The 14,521-nt window shown below is 37.9% G+C and overlaps 1 protein-coding gene, 5 non-coding genes and 1 pseudogene across 6 annotated transcripts; all 7 read right to left on the bottom strand.

Annotated features, from left to right (window-relative positions):
* Positions 1–13: 13 nt before the first annotated feature.
* On the bottom strand, positions 14–5,382 carry LOC110914206 (annotated as a pseudogene).
* Positions 168–241, bottom strand: TRNAT-AGU. Its single transcript has one exon. It is a non-coding gene; the product is annotated as a tRNA-Thr (tRNA).
* On the bottom strand, positions 3,443–3,516 carry TRNAT-AGU. Its single transcript has one exon. It is a non-coding gene; the product is annotated as a tRNA-Thr (tRNA).
* Positions 3,832–3,905, bottom strand: TRNAT-AGU. Its single transcript has one exon. It is a non-coding gene; the product is annotated as a tRNA-Thr (tRNA).
* Positions 5,383–7,515: 2,133 nt separating the features above from the next.
* TRNAT-AGU lies at positions 7,516–7,589 on the bottom strand. Its single transcript has one exon. It is a non-coding gene; the product is annotated as a tRNA-Thr (tRNA).
* Positions 7,590–9,111: 1,522 nt separating this feature from the next.
* On the bottom strand, positions 9,112–9,185 carry TRNAT-AGU. The gene has a single exon. It is a non-coding gene; the product is annotated as a tRNA-Thr (tRNA).
* A 51-nt stretch (positions 9,186–9,236) lies between these two features.
* LOC110912485 (galactoside 2-alpha-L-fucosyltransferase) lies at positions 9,237–12,201 on the bottom strand. Its single transcript, XM_022157221.2, has 2 exons — positions 11,714–12,201; positions 9,237–10,960 (listed from the first exon to the last, which is right to left on the bottom strand). The coding sequence occupies exons 1-2, from the start codon at positions 11,949–11,951 to the stop codon at positions 9,456–9,458; spliced, it is 1,743 nt and encodes a 580-aa protein (XP_022012913.1). The 5' UTR covers positions 11,952–12,201; the 3' UTR covers positions 9,237–9,455.
* Between the last annotated feature and the right edge of the window lie 2,320 nt (positions 12,202–14,521).

Here is a 14,521-nt window from a genome sequence, read left to right as displayed (position 1 = left end):
GATACTTCCCTACACTCCCGTTTTATTTTACTAAATTATGGTTCCCACCACAAGAAATGGATAAGTGATAAAGTGTGCACTACAAACTATGTGGTTGCATATGGTATCTAAAATAGCCATACAAATCAAAAGTCCATGTAATAGGAAAAAAAAGGAACATAAAAAATTGCTTTCATTGAGATTCGAACTCAAGACCTCCCGCTTACTAAACGGGTGCTCTAACCAACTGAGCTATGAAAGCAAGCAGGTTGAGATACATCACCTACATTCCTCTTTCATTTTGTTAAACTATCATTTCCCACCACAGCAAGTGGATCAGGTTGCAAATGGTGCACTGCATCTTCCAATTCTAGCCATTGTCTTATTGTTGTGTTGCACTTCTAGTACCTGCCCCTGTTGTCTTATTGCCATTGCCATCAAATAACAATGAAGCATGTAAATAGCATTCATTTGACAATGCTCAATTGCAAGCCGGAGTTGGCGTTGTGCAGGATCCACAGGTTTAACCGTCCAAGACTTTGAGCCACGTCTCAAAAGGTTGACCATGAACTAGTGATTTATGTGATAATAGGTCAATCCCAGTAAGTACATTTATGCCCACACTTGTATGTTACGCATCTTCTTTTCAGTTTGTTGAAAAGCATCAATCAGTTCTAGTTCAGCAGTTACTGTTGGATACACATCTCTCGTGTTCTCAAAATGCCCGGAGCTTAAAAGTCAAAAGAACAGCTTCAGTTTTGGGTTTTCGGATTGATTATTTATTAAGCAGGTTGTTGTCTGAAGAGCATGTAAGTATTTGATTTAGAACATACCAAAACAAGTCAACCCCAGTGTCAAAACTCAAAACCCTATGCTGGATGCCTATGTTACAACCACACCGCTTGTACTAAAGAAGTACATCGTTACATGTCCCCAAATGGGATTCATCGGGAAGAATACATTCCTGCCAAAAAAAGTGGAAACCCGTTTCTTTTTCGGGAAAGAGGGCATTTACTCCTTGTTCAAACCGTGGCATAAAGAAAAGTGACGGTGATGATGATGAAAAATTGTTTGAAATTTTTAGTATGTAACCAAAAATACCAACACACTAAAGAGATTTCCGATTTAAACTGTTGAACTGATCAATTATAGGAAAACCGAGAAGAAGTAACCAAGAAACTTCTGAAAACGGATAGAATACGAAATCATCCAGGTCAAGACGACAGTTTTTGTGTGTGCTTATTGAAATCTTATAATGACACTAAAGTCCTCAAAACCCCCTATTTGCACTTTGCAAAATAATTTGTTGGTGTGGTGCACTATGATCCCATTCCATAACAAATTTCAAGCAAACCTAATACTAAATAAGGAAATTTGTCTACAAGTTCATGGCCTTATAACTACAGATCCTCTAAACTGTTGTATTAATGAACATTGACGCTGATTTACAATTGTCACTTATACTTCATTTTTTACAAGTTGTATAATGCACTAAATTTGCTCATTTCAGTTGAAGGAAAATATAATAATAAAGAATGTTCTGTAAAAGCAAGTAACCAGTGGTTGAAGTACATTAGATATTATTTTCACAATTACATATATATTTATACTAGAGTAAACTGCAATTTTACACCCTGTGGTTAGGGGTGATTGGCACCCTTACCCCCTCTAAGGAAATAATTGCAATTTTACCCCCCACTGTTTGCTGTTATGTTGCAACCTTACCCCCCGGCCTCAAATTTGTTGACTATAACTTGAAATGACTATAATGCCCTTTCATATTACCCCCTATGTTTTGTGCACTCTGTGATATTACCCCCTGCCATCACTGCCACCGCCATTCACCACCACAACCACCACAACCACCACTGCCACCTCCAGCCACCACCACAACTTAATATCCCTTTCATATATAACACCACCACTACTTCCGTCACCGGAAACTTGCAACTCCGGTCATCTTCTCCAACGACTGCCACCACTGCCACCTCTGCCACCTCCAGCCACCACCACAACCACCACTGCCATACATGCTCTGTTTTATTCCACCACCAAAAACCCACATACATGCTCTAAACCGAAGCTGCTGTTGAGCCAGCTAAAATGGTTTTAACACTTTCATAAATGCATGATATGTTAAGCGAATATGAAAGTTAGATTGTAAATAGTTATCATCAAACAATCATATCAGTATTAACTCTGAACCAGTTAAATTGTAAATACAAATCTGAGATTTGGTCTTCTGTTGAGCTTTTCTAATGTCCAGATCGAAAATTGAAATTTAAAGGAAGTTTAATCAATTATTGAAATAGAAATAAAATATTCACAAGCAAAAATCATAGTTTTAATGCAAATGCTTCTACCATTTGCTAAAAAAAGAAAAAAAACTAATAAAAAGCGTTCTAATTTCTTCGGATAGATTACAATCAGTTCTTGTAGATGAAACTTTTCCTCTTAACAGTATGTAAAGCTTTGCTTTCTACTGTGGCTAATTATTTATTTCCTTCTTTTTAGTTATTCAACATAATCTTTGTTTTGTTTTGATCATTTGTTGTTTAGCAACCAGATAGTCTACTTTTAATTTTTTTTTTTTGGTTTAAAGAATCTTTTGTGTATTTCAAGAACACATGAAATTGATGTTATTATTCTATATCGTTAATCCAAAAAATTTTGGTAATCAACCTTTTCAACTAACTCTTCTTAAATTCATAATTACGCTAACTCTAATCTGACTTTCACTCTTTGGTGGTGGAATAAAACAGAGCATGTATGTGGGTTTAGAGCATGTATGTGGGTTTTTGGTGGTGGAATAAAACAGAGCATGTATGGCAGTGGTAGTTGTGGTGGTGGCTGGAGGTGGCAGTGGTGGCAGTCATTGGAGAAGATGACCGGAGTTGCAGGTTTCCGGTGACGGAAGTAGTGGTGGTGTTATATATGAAAGGGATATTAAGTTGTGGTGGTGGCTGGAGGTGGCAGTGGTGGTTGTGGTGGTGAATGGCGGTGGCAGTGGTGGCAGGGGGTAATATCACAGAGTGCACAAAACACAGGGGGTAATATGAAAGGGCATTATAGTCATTTCAAGTTATAGTCAACAGATTAGTCAACAAATTTGAGGCCGGGGGGTAAGGTTGCAACATAACAGCAAACTGTGGGGGGTAAAATTGCAATTATTTCCTTAGGGGGGTAAGGGTGCCAATCACCCCTAACCACAGGGTGTAAAATTGCAGTTTACTCTTTATACTATATATCCATACATATATGCATACATCTGGGAAGGACACATCAAGAACCATAGCATAAGCCCATAGGCTATTTGGTTTAGGATCTATGAAAAAGAACATAAATTGATAACAATACCAACAGACCCCCCCCCCCCCAACACACACACACACGCGCGCGCGCCACGTCGTCTTGAAGATCTGAAAAGCTACCTAAGCAGTTTTAGAAAAAATACACCAAAAAATGCTTTCATTGAGAGTCGAACTCAAGACCTCCCGCTTACTAAACGGGTGCTCTAACCAACTGAGCTATGAAAGCACTTTATGAAATGTATTTATGTTCCATTTTAATATCATAAACTATCATTTCCCACCACAGAAAGACAAAAAGTGGATAAGGGTGCCTTGCTATTCATTGCATATAGTCTCTAAAATAGCCATATAAGATTATTATATTTATAGGTCTACCCATAACATCAGATATCAATAGGAAAATACAAAGTACTTGAACAACGAAAGGTTTATAAAATGTTAGTGACACTACTTTTCATTTAAATAAAAGATTTATCTATATGAGATGACCAACATATTAACATATTCAGTCCCTGAAATTAAAAAAAGGGCATAAAAATATTGCTTTCATTGAGATTCGAACTCAAGACCTCCCGCTTACTAAACGGGTGCTCTAACCATCTGAGCTATGAAAGCAAGTTGATATGCATCACCTACATTCCTCTTTTATTTTATTAAACTATGATTTTCCACCACAGGAAGTGGATCAGGTTGCAATGGTGCAGTACATCAGTGAATGTCTGTATATCATAACTATTATAACATTCATCGAAACAGGTTCAAAGAAATAGGTGAAGTGCACTATCCTACACTATCGACGGTTGAATTAAGTAGTGATTTATTTAACAATCAAACCTAGTAAGTACATTTCTTCCCACACTTCCCTATTACGCATCTTCTTTTCGGTTTGTTGATAAACTTCAATCGATTCAGTGGTTAGGGTTAGATGTTCCCAATACACGCCTCAAAGTGCCCGGATGTTAAAGAAGTCATAAGAATAGCTTTTGAATCTTGTTTTCTAGTGAGGTGATAAGACTTATCTGGGTTGATGTATGGAAGCAGGCTTGGTTTTAAAAACGCTCCTTACGCACGCGCAAGGCAATCGGGAAAACACCAGTCTTGAGGCGGCGCTACATGCACATCTGGGTCAAAATTGTTGAAGGATGCAGCTTTTGGCTGCGCATAAAGCTTATTTGGTCGTACAAAGAGCTATGTTCCATTCCATATATGTGAAGCTCTGGCAGCACGTACTGGATTTCGGGACCTATACGCCTTGGAGCGCCTTGTACTTAATAGAATCAAGGATGCAGGCTGTTTACTGAAAAGCGGGTGACTACTTGATTAAGAACAAACAGAAACAGGCCAACCCACGTGTGAAAAACCCTGACCGGAATGCCTATTGTTACATCTACTTGTGCAAAATTAGAATTAGAGTACCTTGTTACAAGTCCCCAAATGGGATTTGTGGGAAGAATAGATCAAAGGGTGGTATTTAGTTCTTACTCAAACGGTGGCATCGAGAAAAGCGACTAGGAAAAATATAAAAAACACATTTCATGATTACCTGAAGAAAACTTTAATCTTTATCACAAAAGAAAAGCTTTTTATTGTCATCATAACCATGAACAGATGAAGATGAACATACTTTGATGGTGCGAAGAATTGTTTGAAATATTTAGTGTGTTACGAGAACACTTGAGGCAATACTGACTCAAACTGTCGAATTGATCAATTTTCGGGGAATTGAGCAGAAACAAGGAAGAAACTTCTGAAAACAGTTGATATAAAAAATCATTCAGGTCTACTACTAAGTACTAACTCCACAATCAACAAGCAGGACAAGATTTTACCCCTCTTAACTAACAATATAGAGGGTTGGTTGTTATTACTACATATCTTATCAATTTGAAGCAAACCCAATACTAAGTGTGAAAATATGCCTACAGGTACATCATGATCTAAATCAAAACTACAGATCCTCTAAATGAACCACCATTCTTTTCAAGAATGTAACATATAGCAAGAAGCTAGTAGTTATATTTTTCTAAGACAAATATATACGCATACCTCTAGGAGGGGGCACATCAAGAAGCATAGCATCAGCATCTGGCATGTTGATCCCCAGATTAAAAGGCTGGGTGGAATCCCTGTTCAGAGGTGAGTGAGTGCGTTGTCCTCTGATCAGAGATCGTCGGTGACTTGTCGTTTGGGAATCTAGGGTTTGAACTAATCCCCAAAATTAAGTAATACTAATACAACTAGTAAAATACGTAAAATACACGGATGGTAACTGTAAGTGAGGTTAATCAAAATTTTGGATTTGATTCCTAGTTTTTGATTCTATTCTAGTCATGTGGAATTTTTTAAAAAACTACAAAGAAAATTAAAAAAAACATATATTGAATCAGCCAACCATAGTCCACCATATCACCCAGCCGGCCAGCCCCCCACCCCACGCCAGACAGAATCTCCACACTAAGCGGGCAACGCCAACTAAAACGCCAACCTGTGGTGAAACACCCCGCGTTGAAGGGCCAAAACACCTACCCTCCAACGCCCACACCCGGCAGTCTTACTCTTATGGTCATATGAGTGAGAAAAATGTATTACTTATTAGACAACACCTGCCACAGAAGCAGGAGATGTGTCAATAATCACCCCATGAAAAAAGGTGTCATGGTTTATTTTCGCAGATATAAGTGAGTTATTGTGGGTGTATTTTAAATGGTTGAAAACAAAATTAATTGCTATAGCCAAATGCGCCTTTCTTTGTGGTTGCACTCACATCTAATGGGGCAACACCCTTCCATGCTTTGGTGGGCATGGTGTACAACGCCTATGGATGCCTATGTGGCACTCTCACGCTCATAACATGTGGCTTAAGTGTCAAAAGAAGATGGAGACATGGTACTAAATCGGCTCAGGAAGTGAATGAATGGAATATCCTAAATAATATGTTGGATTCGGTAATGTTTACTGGCAACAAGGACGGTTGGGTGTGGTTAGGCGATAAATTCGGTACCTTTACGTTTGGTTTTGTTAAGGGGTTGCTTTAAAATGCAACTGACTCTTGCAGGTTCTATGACATGAAATGGTGTAAGCGGATTCCGAAAAATGTAACATATTCGCTTGGAGAGTAGAAATGAACTCCAACGGTGTTGGCTCTAAGTAGAAGAAACATATCGCTCAATTCTAAAGGTGTATGTTTTGCTGTACGCAAATTGAGTCTATTGTTCATTTATTTATGTTCGCGTTGTGGCAACTGCGGTTTGGCAATTTATAAGCTCTTGATGCCGTATCCCTCAAATTTATGCCTTTTCGTTCAGAGGTCTTTTGAGGTTCACGAATTCATTCAGGTGGAGTATCAAGTAAAGAATGTGGTTTACGGGATTATTATTATTGCTTGTTGGTGTATATGGAAAGCCATGAACGAGAAAGTCTTTTCTAATAAGTAATGGAGGATTAAAGACATAATAGATGGTATTAAATCTCTTGGCTATCTTTGATTTAAAAAATAGATCTAAGTTAAAGTCGATTCATGGCTAAGTGGTGTAATTTTGATTTTTTGTAAGTATGGCGTAGTTGTATTAAGGGGTGGTTTGTGAATGAAGTTTGCCTTTCAAAAAAAAAAAAAAAAAAACGGTTCTTTTTTTAGAACTATATTTCTAAAACACTTAGTAGATGGCAACACTTGACCAATTATCGGTCAAACAACCCTTGTTATTCACATTTTGCAATACATTTCAATAATATTAGCACAATAAGTTGCAACACATACCCGTTTCATTTCATATTTACGTGATGCATTTAACACAATTAAAATGTTACGTTTTAGAAAGTAACACAATGAACATAGGCTATAGTCTTTAATAATGTATTTAAGCACATCAATTATCAACTACTCATTTAAGATGACCTCTACTATAATTTAATATGTTGTCACATGATGTAATTAAAGTTAGTTATCTTTGTATTCTAAGAATAGCTCTAGATTAGAAAAAAATGACCTCTAAAAGATGCACCCAAGATACAATATCAAACCTAATAATATGCACATAAAAATTGTAATCAATAGTATTTTTATTGAGTTTCTCAAAGATGCAACGTTACACCTTTATTTAAAAAAGATGCATTCCCTCATATCATGAAACTTCGTTTACAACTTCATTTATACGTACCAAAAGGCAGAAGCTACCTCAACAGTTTCTGTGCCTGAGATATAAAAAAAAACATTCGAGTACAAAACTGCTTTCATTGAGAGTCGAACTCAAGACCTCCCGCTTACTAAACGGGTGCTCTAACCAACTGAGCTATGAAAGCAAGTTGGCATAAGTCTTTATATTCCTTTTTTATTTCATAAACCATCACTTCCCATTAAAAGAAGTAGATAAGGGTGCACTACAATGTGGCTGCATATGGTATTTAAAATTGCCCTTCTACTTCTACTCATAACATCACATATCAATAATCCATGTGATTGAAAAAAAGAAGATAAAAAAGTGCTTTCATTGTCCCACCACAGGAAGTGGATCAGATCAGGTTACATAATTCCATAATCACATATCTACTAAAACACATATCAACAAAGGTTCAAAGAAAGATTGTAAAAAGTGTCTAATATGATAACAAACAGTCTCTGTTATCTTATTGCATTCCAAAACAGTGCAGGGGAGACCGGAAGCAGATTGTTTCTGAAGAGCAAGTGAGTATTTGTTCTAGAACATGCCTACGCGGGTGTCAAAGCCCTTTGGAAACAATATACTTACTACCTCCAGCCTCGTCGCAAGTATCCAAATGGGATTCATGGGGAAGAATAGATTACAGCCTAAAAGTCATAAACTGTAGGAGGGAAGTTAGTACTTGTTTAAACGGTGGTGGGTCACATTTCATGATTACCCACAAAAATGTTCTGAAGAAAGCTTTGATCTTGATCACAAAAGAAAAGCTCTTCATCATCATCATCATCATCATCATCATCTGAACCAGATGAAAATCAACATAGGGCGATGATGTGAAGAGTTGTTTGAAATATTTAGTATGTTACCAAACACTTGAGAGTTGAATTGATCTAGAAATTTCTGGAAACAGTTCACACGAGATCATCAAGGTCTACTCCAAGGTCAACAAGTAGGACACGAATATACCTTCTTAACTAACAATATCAACGGACCAATCTGGCAATCTTTTCAAGCGGTAAATAACTAAATATTTACACTACATTTTCTCTCGTCAGGATCAAGTAGAAAAGACTACGGAGCCTGATCTAGACCTAACAATGAGTCAATGACATTAAAGTCTTTCAATACGCAAACGGCTTGAAACCTGGTAATACTAAATAAGGAAATATGTCAACAGGTTCATGGTCTAATTCAAACTATAGATACTCTAAATGAACCTTCACTGAAATGAAATCGTTCATGGTTGAATTTAGCTCTGATATGCTGCTATACTCACTTTTAATTCATTCTTTACAAGTTGTATAAAACACTAGATTTGATCATTCAGTTTAAATACAGAATGTAATGTAAAAGCATGTACCTCTGGCAATTTGGTGTAGAATCTTTGAACAATCACACAAAGTGATAGCCAAACCTCAAATAAAACAACCACTCCTAACTTCAACCCAAATATGGTCTCCAAGATCCGAAAAGCTTGTGCGGATCACTGGAATTCCTGTTCAGAGGTGAGTGCTTAATTCTATGATTCAAAATAAAATTCTGATCAAATAAAATATTTGTTTATAAATCTAATCAAATAACTATCTAATTTTTCTATTAAATAGCCACGTTTTGTTTATATGTTAACCCAAATAATTTAAAAACAAAAAGAACCATTAAAAAGTTGCTTTCATTGAGAGTCGAACTCAAGACCTCCCGCTTACTAAACGGGTGCTCTAACCAACTGAGCTATGAAAGCAAGTTGTCATAAGTCCGTACATTAATTTCTCATCCTCTTATAATTCACAAAGAAGACAAAACAGATAATGAGATAAGGACGCATTGGTGCACCCCAATTTCATTGCATACTGTGACTGAAACAAATAGCCCAACAAAACGATTACAGCACTAGCTATCATTCCAAAAAACATTACACATATCAAAAGGGTACCAAACCATAAAATGTATTCGCATAACCCCTTGAACATACATCAACAAAGATTTCGATAAATAAATTTATAAAGTGGCACTAAGCTACGCTGCTAACGCTTGGATTAACTAGCTTCAAACCCCAACTCATATCTTCACAATGCCGAACATGAGGGACTACTAATCCAGTATCCGTCCCGCTTCTCTTCTTGCAATCGAAAAACGGTGGAGCATGGAAACACGGTTCAATCGACATGGCACGAGTGCAAGCGGGATTCGGGGTCGTTTCATTCTCGGGTTTGTACAAGATCCATGGGTTCAACCCTCCAAGACTTTGAGCCACATACCCGAACGTTGACCATGAGCTAGTGATTAACTTGTCGGTCAAACTTAGCAAGTACATTTCCGCCCATGCTTTCCGGTGATGCATCTTCTTTTCGGTTTGTTGATACCCTTCGTGACTCGGTTGAAAGATCTGAATCACTTCACCAGTTACTGTCGGATGTTCCCAGTACATGTCTCGTATTTTCTCAAAATACCCGGAGCTTAAAGAAGTCAACAAAACAGCTTTTGACTTTTGGTTTCCGGGTGATGAGGTGATAAAAGATTCGTTTGCGTTAATATTTGGAAGAACATTGTTGTCTAAAGAACAAGCGAGTATTTGATCCAGAACATACTGAAAAGGGCCGGGTCGGGTGTCAAAAACCCTGACCTGGATCCCGATTCTTTCATTCGCTTGCACTAAATAAGAATTATAGTATCTTGTTATAAGTCCCCAAATCGGATTCGTCGGGAAGAACAGATATCTGCCGACGAAGTGAAAAACCGTTTCTTTTTCTGGGAAGAGATTGTGAAGCTCTTGTTCGAAAGTTGGCATCAAGAAAAGTGACGGGACGAAGTAATTATCGGATTTCATGATAACCCACGGAACGTTTTGAAGAAAGCTTTGATCTTGATCACAAAAGAATAACTTATCATGATCATTGTAATCATGAACCAGATGAAGATAAACATAACGTGATGGTGACGGTGATGAACCGTTTGAAGTCTTTAACATGTTACCGAAACACTCGGGGGATTTCTGATTCAAGCTCTTGAATTGATCAATTATCGGGAAATCGAGAGGAAGTAACCACGAAGCTTCGGGAAACGGTTCGCAGAAGAGATCATCAAGGTCAACTCCACGGTCAACAAGTAAAACACGATCTGTTAAAAGCGCGTAGAGAAAAGCCGACCCCAAAGTCAAAATTCTGTTCCCAAGCCCACTATACGATACCCAAACCAGATACTTACAATCTGGGGATTCTTCGTACTTTTCACCATCCCTTAGGTTTGCTACGAATCGGTTGTAGGATTCTGTGTTGGGCCCACAACGTTTGTGAAGGGCTTCGTATCTTCTTAATCTAGAAACAAGATAAGAAGAAGGTTTGTACGGTGATTGTTTACGGTATGATGCTACTTGGTCTCTACTGAGGCAAGATCCTTCATCAAATTGACCAGAAAGAAGACCGTTAAGTAGCTTGTCGTCGTGCTCAAAACTTGAAGAATCTAGCTTCTCGCTGTGCTTCGCAGACTCCGCCAACGGGTCATCTTCTTGTTCTAAATCTAGTACACACACAAAAAAAAAAAAAAAAAGTAAATAATCAAATAACTGAGTTTCAAGCATACATCATAAACGCTTCCAACGGGTCATCTTCGACTTCTTGTCCTAAATCTTTAGGGCCGAACACGGTAACAAATTGAACGTCTGATTATAGCATGTTAAAGTCAAAGATATCAGATTTGTGTGTTCGGATAATCAGATTGCGAATAGCCGTAACGAAACTGATTCTGATTATCTTATCATCTAATTAGTACCAAAATATTAGTGTAGAAAAATAGTTTCCTTGATTAAAAATAGAAATTTGTCTAGAATCTTGTCGGAATTTAGCCGAAAACTCTCCGGAACTAGGAATCTTGCCGGAATGTGCGCTGAACCATCACCTAGAGAGTTAAAGCGCAATTTCCTCGACTTAAAGCGCAACTGCCTCGCCTGAAAAACGGGCCTAGGCGCAAGAGGCGATGGCTTTTAACAACTATGAATTACATATACAATAAAGTCATCAAAAACCCTTTTTTAGCAACATGCATGTACATGTCTACAAGTTCATAACTTCAGATCCTCAAAACATTACTAAATAAAGCATCATACACATTATTCCAGATCTAAAGTGACTAAATCTATCTTCTACATGCTATATATACTTGTACAAGTTGTATATCACACAAGATTTGACCATTTCAGTCCAATTAAAAGACAATAAATTAGAGAATCCGATGTATAAGAATCATAAATCATAAATACATGTATGTCTATACCTCTAGGAGGGGCCACATGAAGAACCCTAGCAGCATCAGCAACAGTCAAGATGCTATTTGAATTAAAGTCCTTTAAAATGACAGAAATTGAGAACAAAACCGAAAGACCCATCAAGCAAACAACAAAACCCCCCATTAACTTCAAAGGGTTTAACCCAAATCTGGTCTGTTGATCCCGAACAATATCAAGATCTGAAATCTTGGGTAGATCGTTGGAATTCTTGTTCAATCTTCTCATATCTACTACAAACAAGTAAGTTAAAACTTAAAACTGCTGAGTGCTTAGCAATGGCTTGCTTTTTTGTATCGAAACAGTTGAAAAATGATCAAGTGTGTGATTCTTGAAGTGGGTTGCATCTTGAATTAATTGCGGCTATTTTTGTTTTATGGTACTGAGAATTAAAAAGTAATGCTTGACGGTGAGTGTTAATTAATTGCGTCGGTAGCACGTTGTACGTGATTGTTGGTGATATTGTTGATCATCTTTTGGATCGAAAATGTTGGGAATCTAAGTTCAAACATAAAAGGCCCAATACCGTGGGGTATGGTGGGACTTGGATTGGGTTTGAGTTGAGGCATTTGTTGACACGTGAAATGGGAGCCCCCACCGTCTAGTCACGTGTCCGTGGGGTATGGCGGGGCGTGGGTTGGGTGCACCGCGTGGCAGATTTAAAAAAAAAATACAAAAAATTTATAAAATTCACACAACATTTATAAAAAAACCTACAACTTCATTAAAATTTAAAAAATTACATAATCCTAAAAATTACAAACCTAGAGCGTTAGATAAATTTCAAAAAGGGCGATCTTGTCGAACGCCTTTCGCTCTTTGCCTCGAAACTCTATGTTTGCCACCGCCACCCGGTCCTCGTGGCTTAACTCGCCGCTCGGAACGGATTCGTAGTAAGTCTTGAAACGATCGAGCTTGGGCCGTAGCTCGCGCCATTTGTGTTGGCACGCGTTGAGGTTGTGGCGGTCGTTACCGACGTTATGTCGGTAGGTGGCGAATGCTTCCGGCCAATATTTTGTTTGGCCCGGTGGCCGCCCCTTCATAGCGTCAACGACGCTTGTGACGAGAGCAATTCTTTCTCGTGAGTCCAAGATGCCATGTTCTTCGTGGGATGGGGGGACCAGTGGGTTAGCGAGTTCGAGAGAAGTGGTAGCCGGTGGGGTTGGGTTCGTGGGATGGGGGGACCAGTGGGTTGGGGGTTACATTTTATAGAGGGGTTGTTGGGAGACCCAGGTGGCGGTTTGGTTTTCCCCCAAACCGTTTGAATTTTAAAATTCAAAATTTGAAAAGTCCGCTATGACATGGCGGGGTGAGCGAATGGGAGGCAGCCAGCTAGCATGTCCATACCGCCCCACGCCCGGCTTGAAAGCCAAGCCCCAAGGGCCACGCCCCAACCCAAGCCCACCCAGGGTGGTAGCTTGGGCATTTTCCCCCAACCCACGCCCCAATCCAAGCCCCATACCCCATTGCCTAAGTAAAACTTATTCCGTATTGTACTAGTTGGATGCCCCGCACGTGTTGCTAGGCGCTAAGTCAAACATTGGTTTCATAACATGTACGTATGTATTTTAGTTACTTGTACTGTAGAGGTGTACAAATCGGTTAATCGGTTATTAAAAAACCGGTTTAAAAAAAGCCGGTTTTTTCACCCAAAATAAAAACCGGTTTTTTTTTATAACCGGTTCCGGTTACTAACCGGTTTTTAAGGTCCAAAACAATAACCGGTATAACCGGTTTTTCCCAAAAAAAACGGTTTTTTACCGGTTTTTTAATAACCGGTTCAGTTAATAACCGGTTTTTGAAGTCAAGAATAGTAACCGGTATAAAAACCAGCGGTTAAAAAAAAACCGGTTATAAAAAAACCGGTTAAAAAAAAACCAGTTTCAGTTTTTTTTCCGGTTTCGGTTCTAAAACCAGTTTTTTTGTACACCTCTACTTGTACATACTACTTATAACACGATCTTAACAAAAAATACATCGAGTCAACCAATTAAACCAAAATACTACCATTGTTTTGCAAAAAAAAAAAAAAACTAAAACGATGGCAAGCCTGTAACTTTGAGCTGGGGGCAAAATAGTAATTTGTCAAAAACAATGAGCGAGTGTTAGACACCTACTTGACACAAAAGTTAAATTGAGTCAACCAAGTAAAATAAAAACTACTATAATTTTGAAAAAAAAAACTAAAATGATGGCAAGAATACAACTTTTAACTGGGGTAAAAATCGTAATTTTTTAAATGAGGGCAAACTCATAATTTTAAACTGATGGCAAATTCTTATTTTTAAGTTGAGGGGCAAACCATAATTTTGTTTTGAACTGGGGCAAAATCATAGTTTTAAACTAAGAGCAAAATCGTAATTTTTAGTTATGGGCAAAAGCATAATTTTATTTTGAACTAAGGGCAAAAGCGTAATTTTGAACTCAGGGCGAAATCATCATTTTTGAAAAGGGGCAAAATCATATTTTTGAACTCAGGGCAAAATCGTAATTTTGAGCTAGGGAAAAAACTAAAACCATGGCAAGACTACAAATTTTAACTGGGGCAAAATCGTAATTTTTTAAATGAGGGCAAACTCATAATTTTAAACTAAATTCGTAATTTTAAGATGGGGGGCAAAACCATATTTTATTTTGAACTGGGGCAAAATCATAGTTTTGAACTAAGGGCAAAATCGTAATTTTGAGTTGGGGGCAAAAGCATAATTTTATTTTGAACTGAGGGAAAAATCGTAATTTTGAACTTAGGGCGAAATCGTAATTTTTGAAAAGAGGAGGCAAAATCATATTTTGGAACT

The sequence above is a fragment of the Helianthus annuus genome, chromosome 9 (assembly GCF_002127325.2).
Source record: "Helianthus annuus cultivar XRQ/B chromosome 9, HanXRQr2.0-SUNRISE, whole genome shotgun sequence".
Taxonomy (NCBI): domain Eukaryota; kingdom Viridiplantae; phylum Streptophyta; class Magnoliopsida; order Asterales; family Asteraceae; genus Helianthus; species Helianthus annuus.
The sequence above is the reverse complement of the archived record's forward strand: the minus strand, read 5'-3'. Positions and strand labels throughout refer to the sequence as shown.

Coding starts and splice junctions, on each gene's coding strand:
- LOC110912485 (XM_022157221.2), bottom strand. CDS start 11,951: ATGAGAAGATTGAACAAGAATTCCAACGATCTACCCAAGATTTCAGAT. Junction 10,961..11,713: donor TCATGTGGCCCCTCCTAGAG/GTATAGACATAC, acceptor TGTGTGTACTAG/ATTTAGAACAAGAAGATGAC.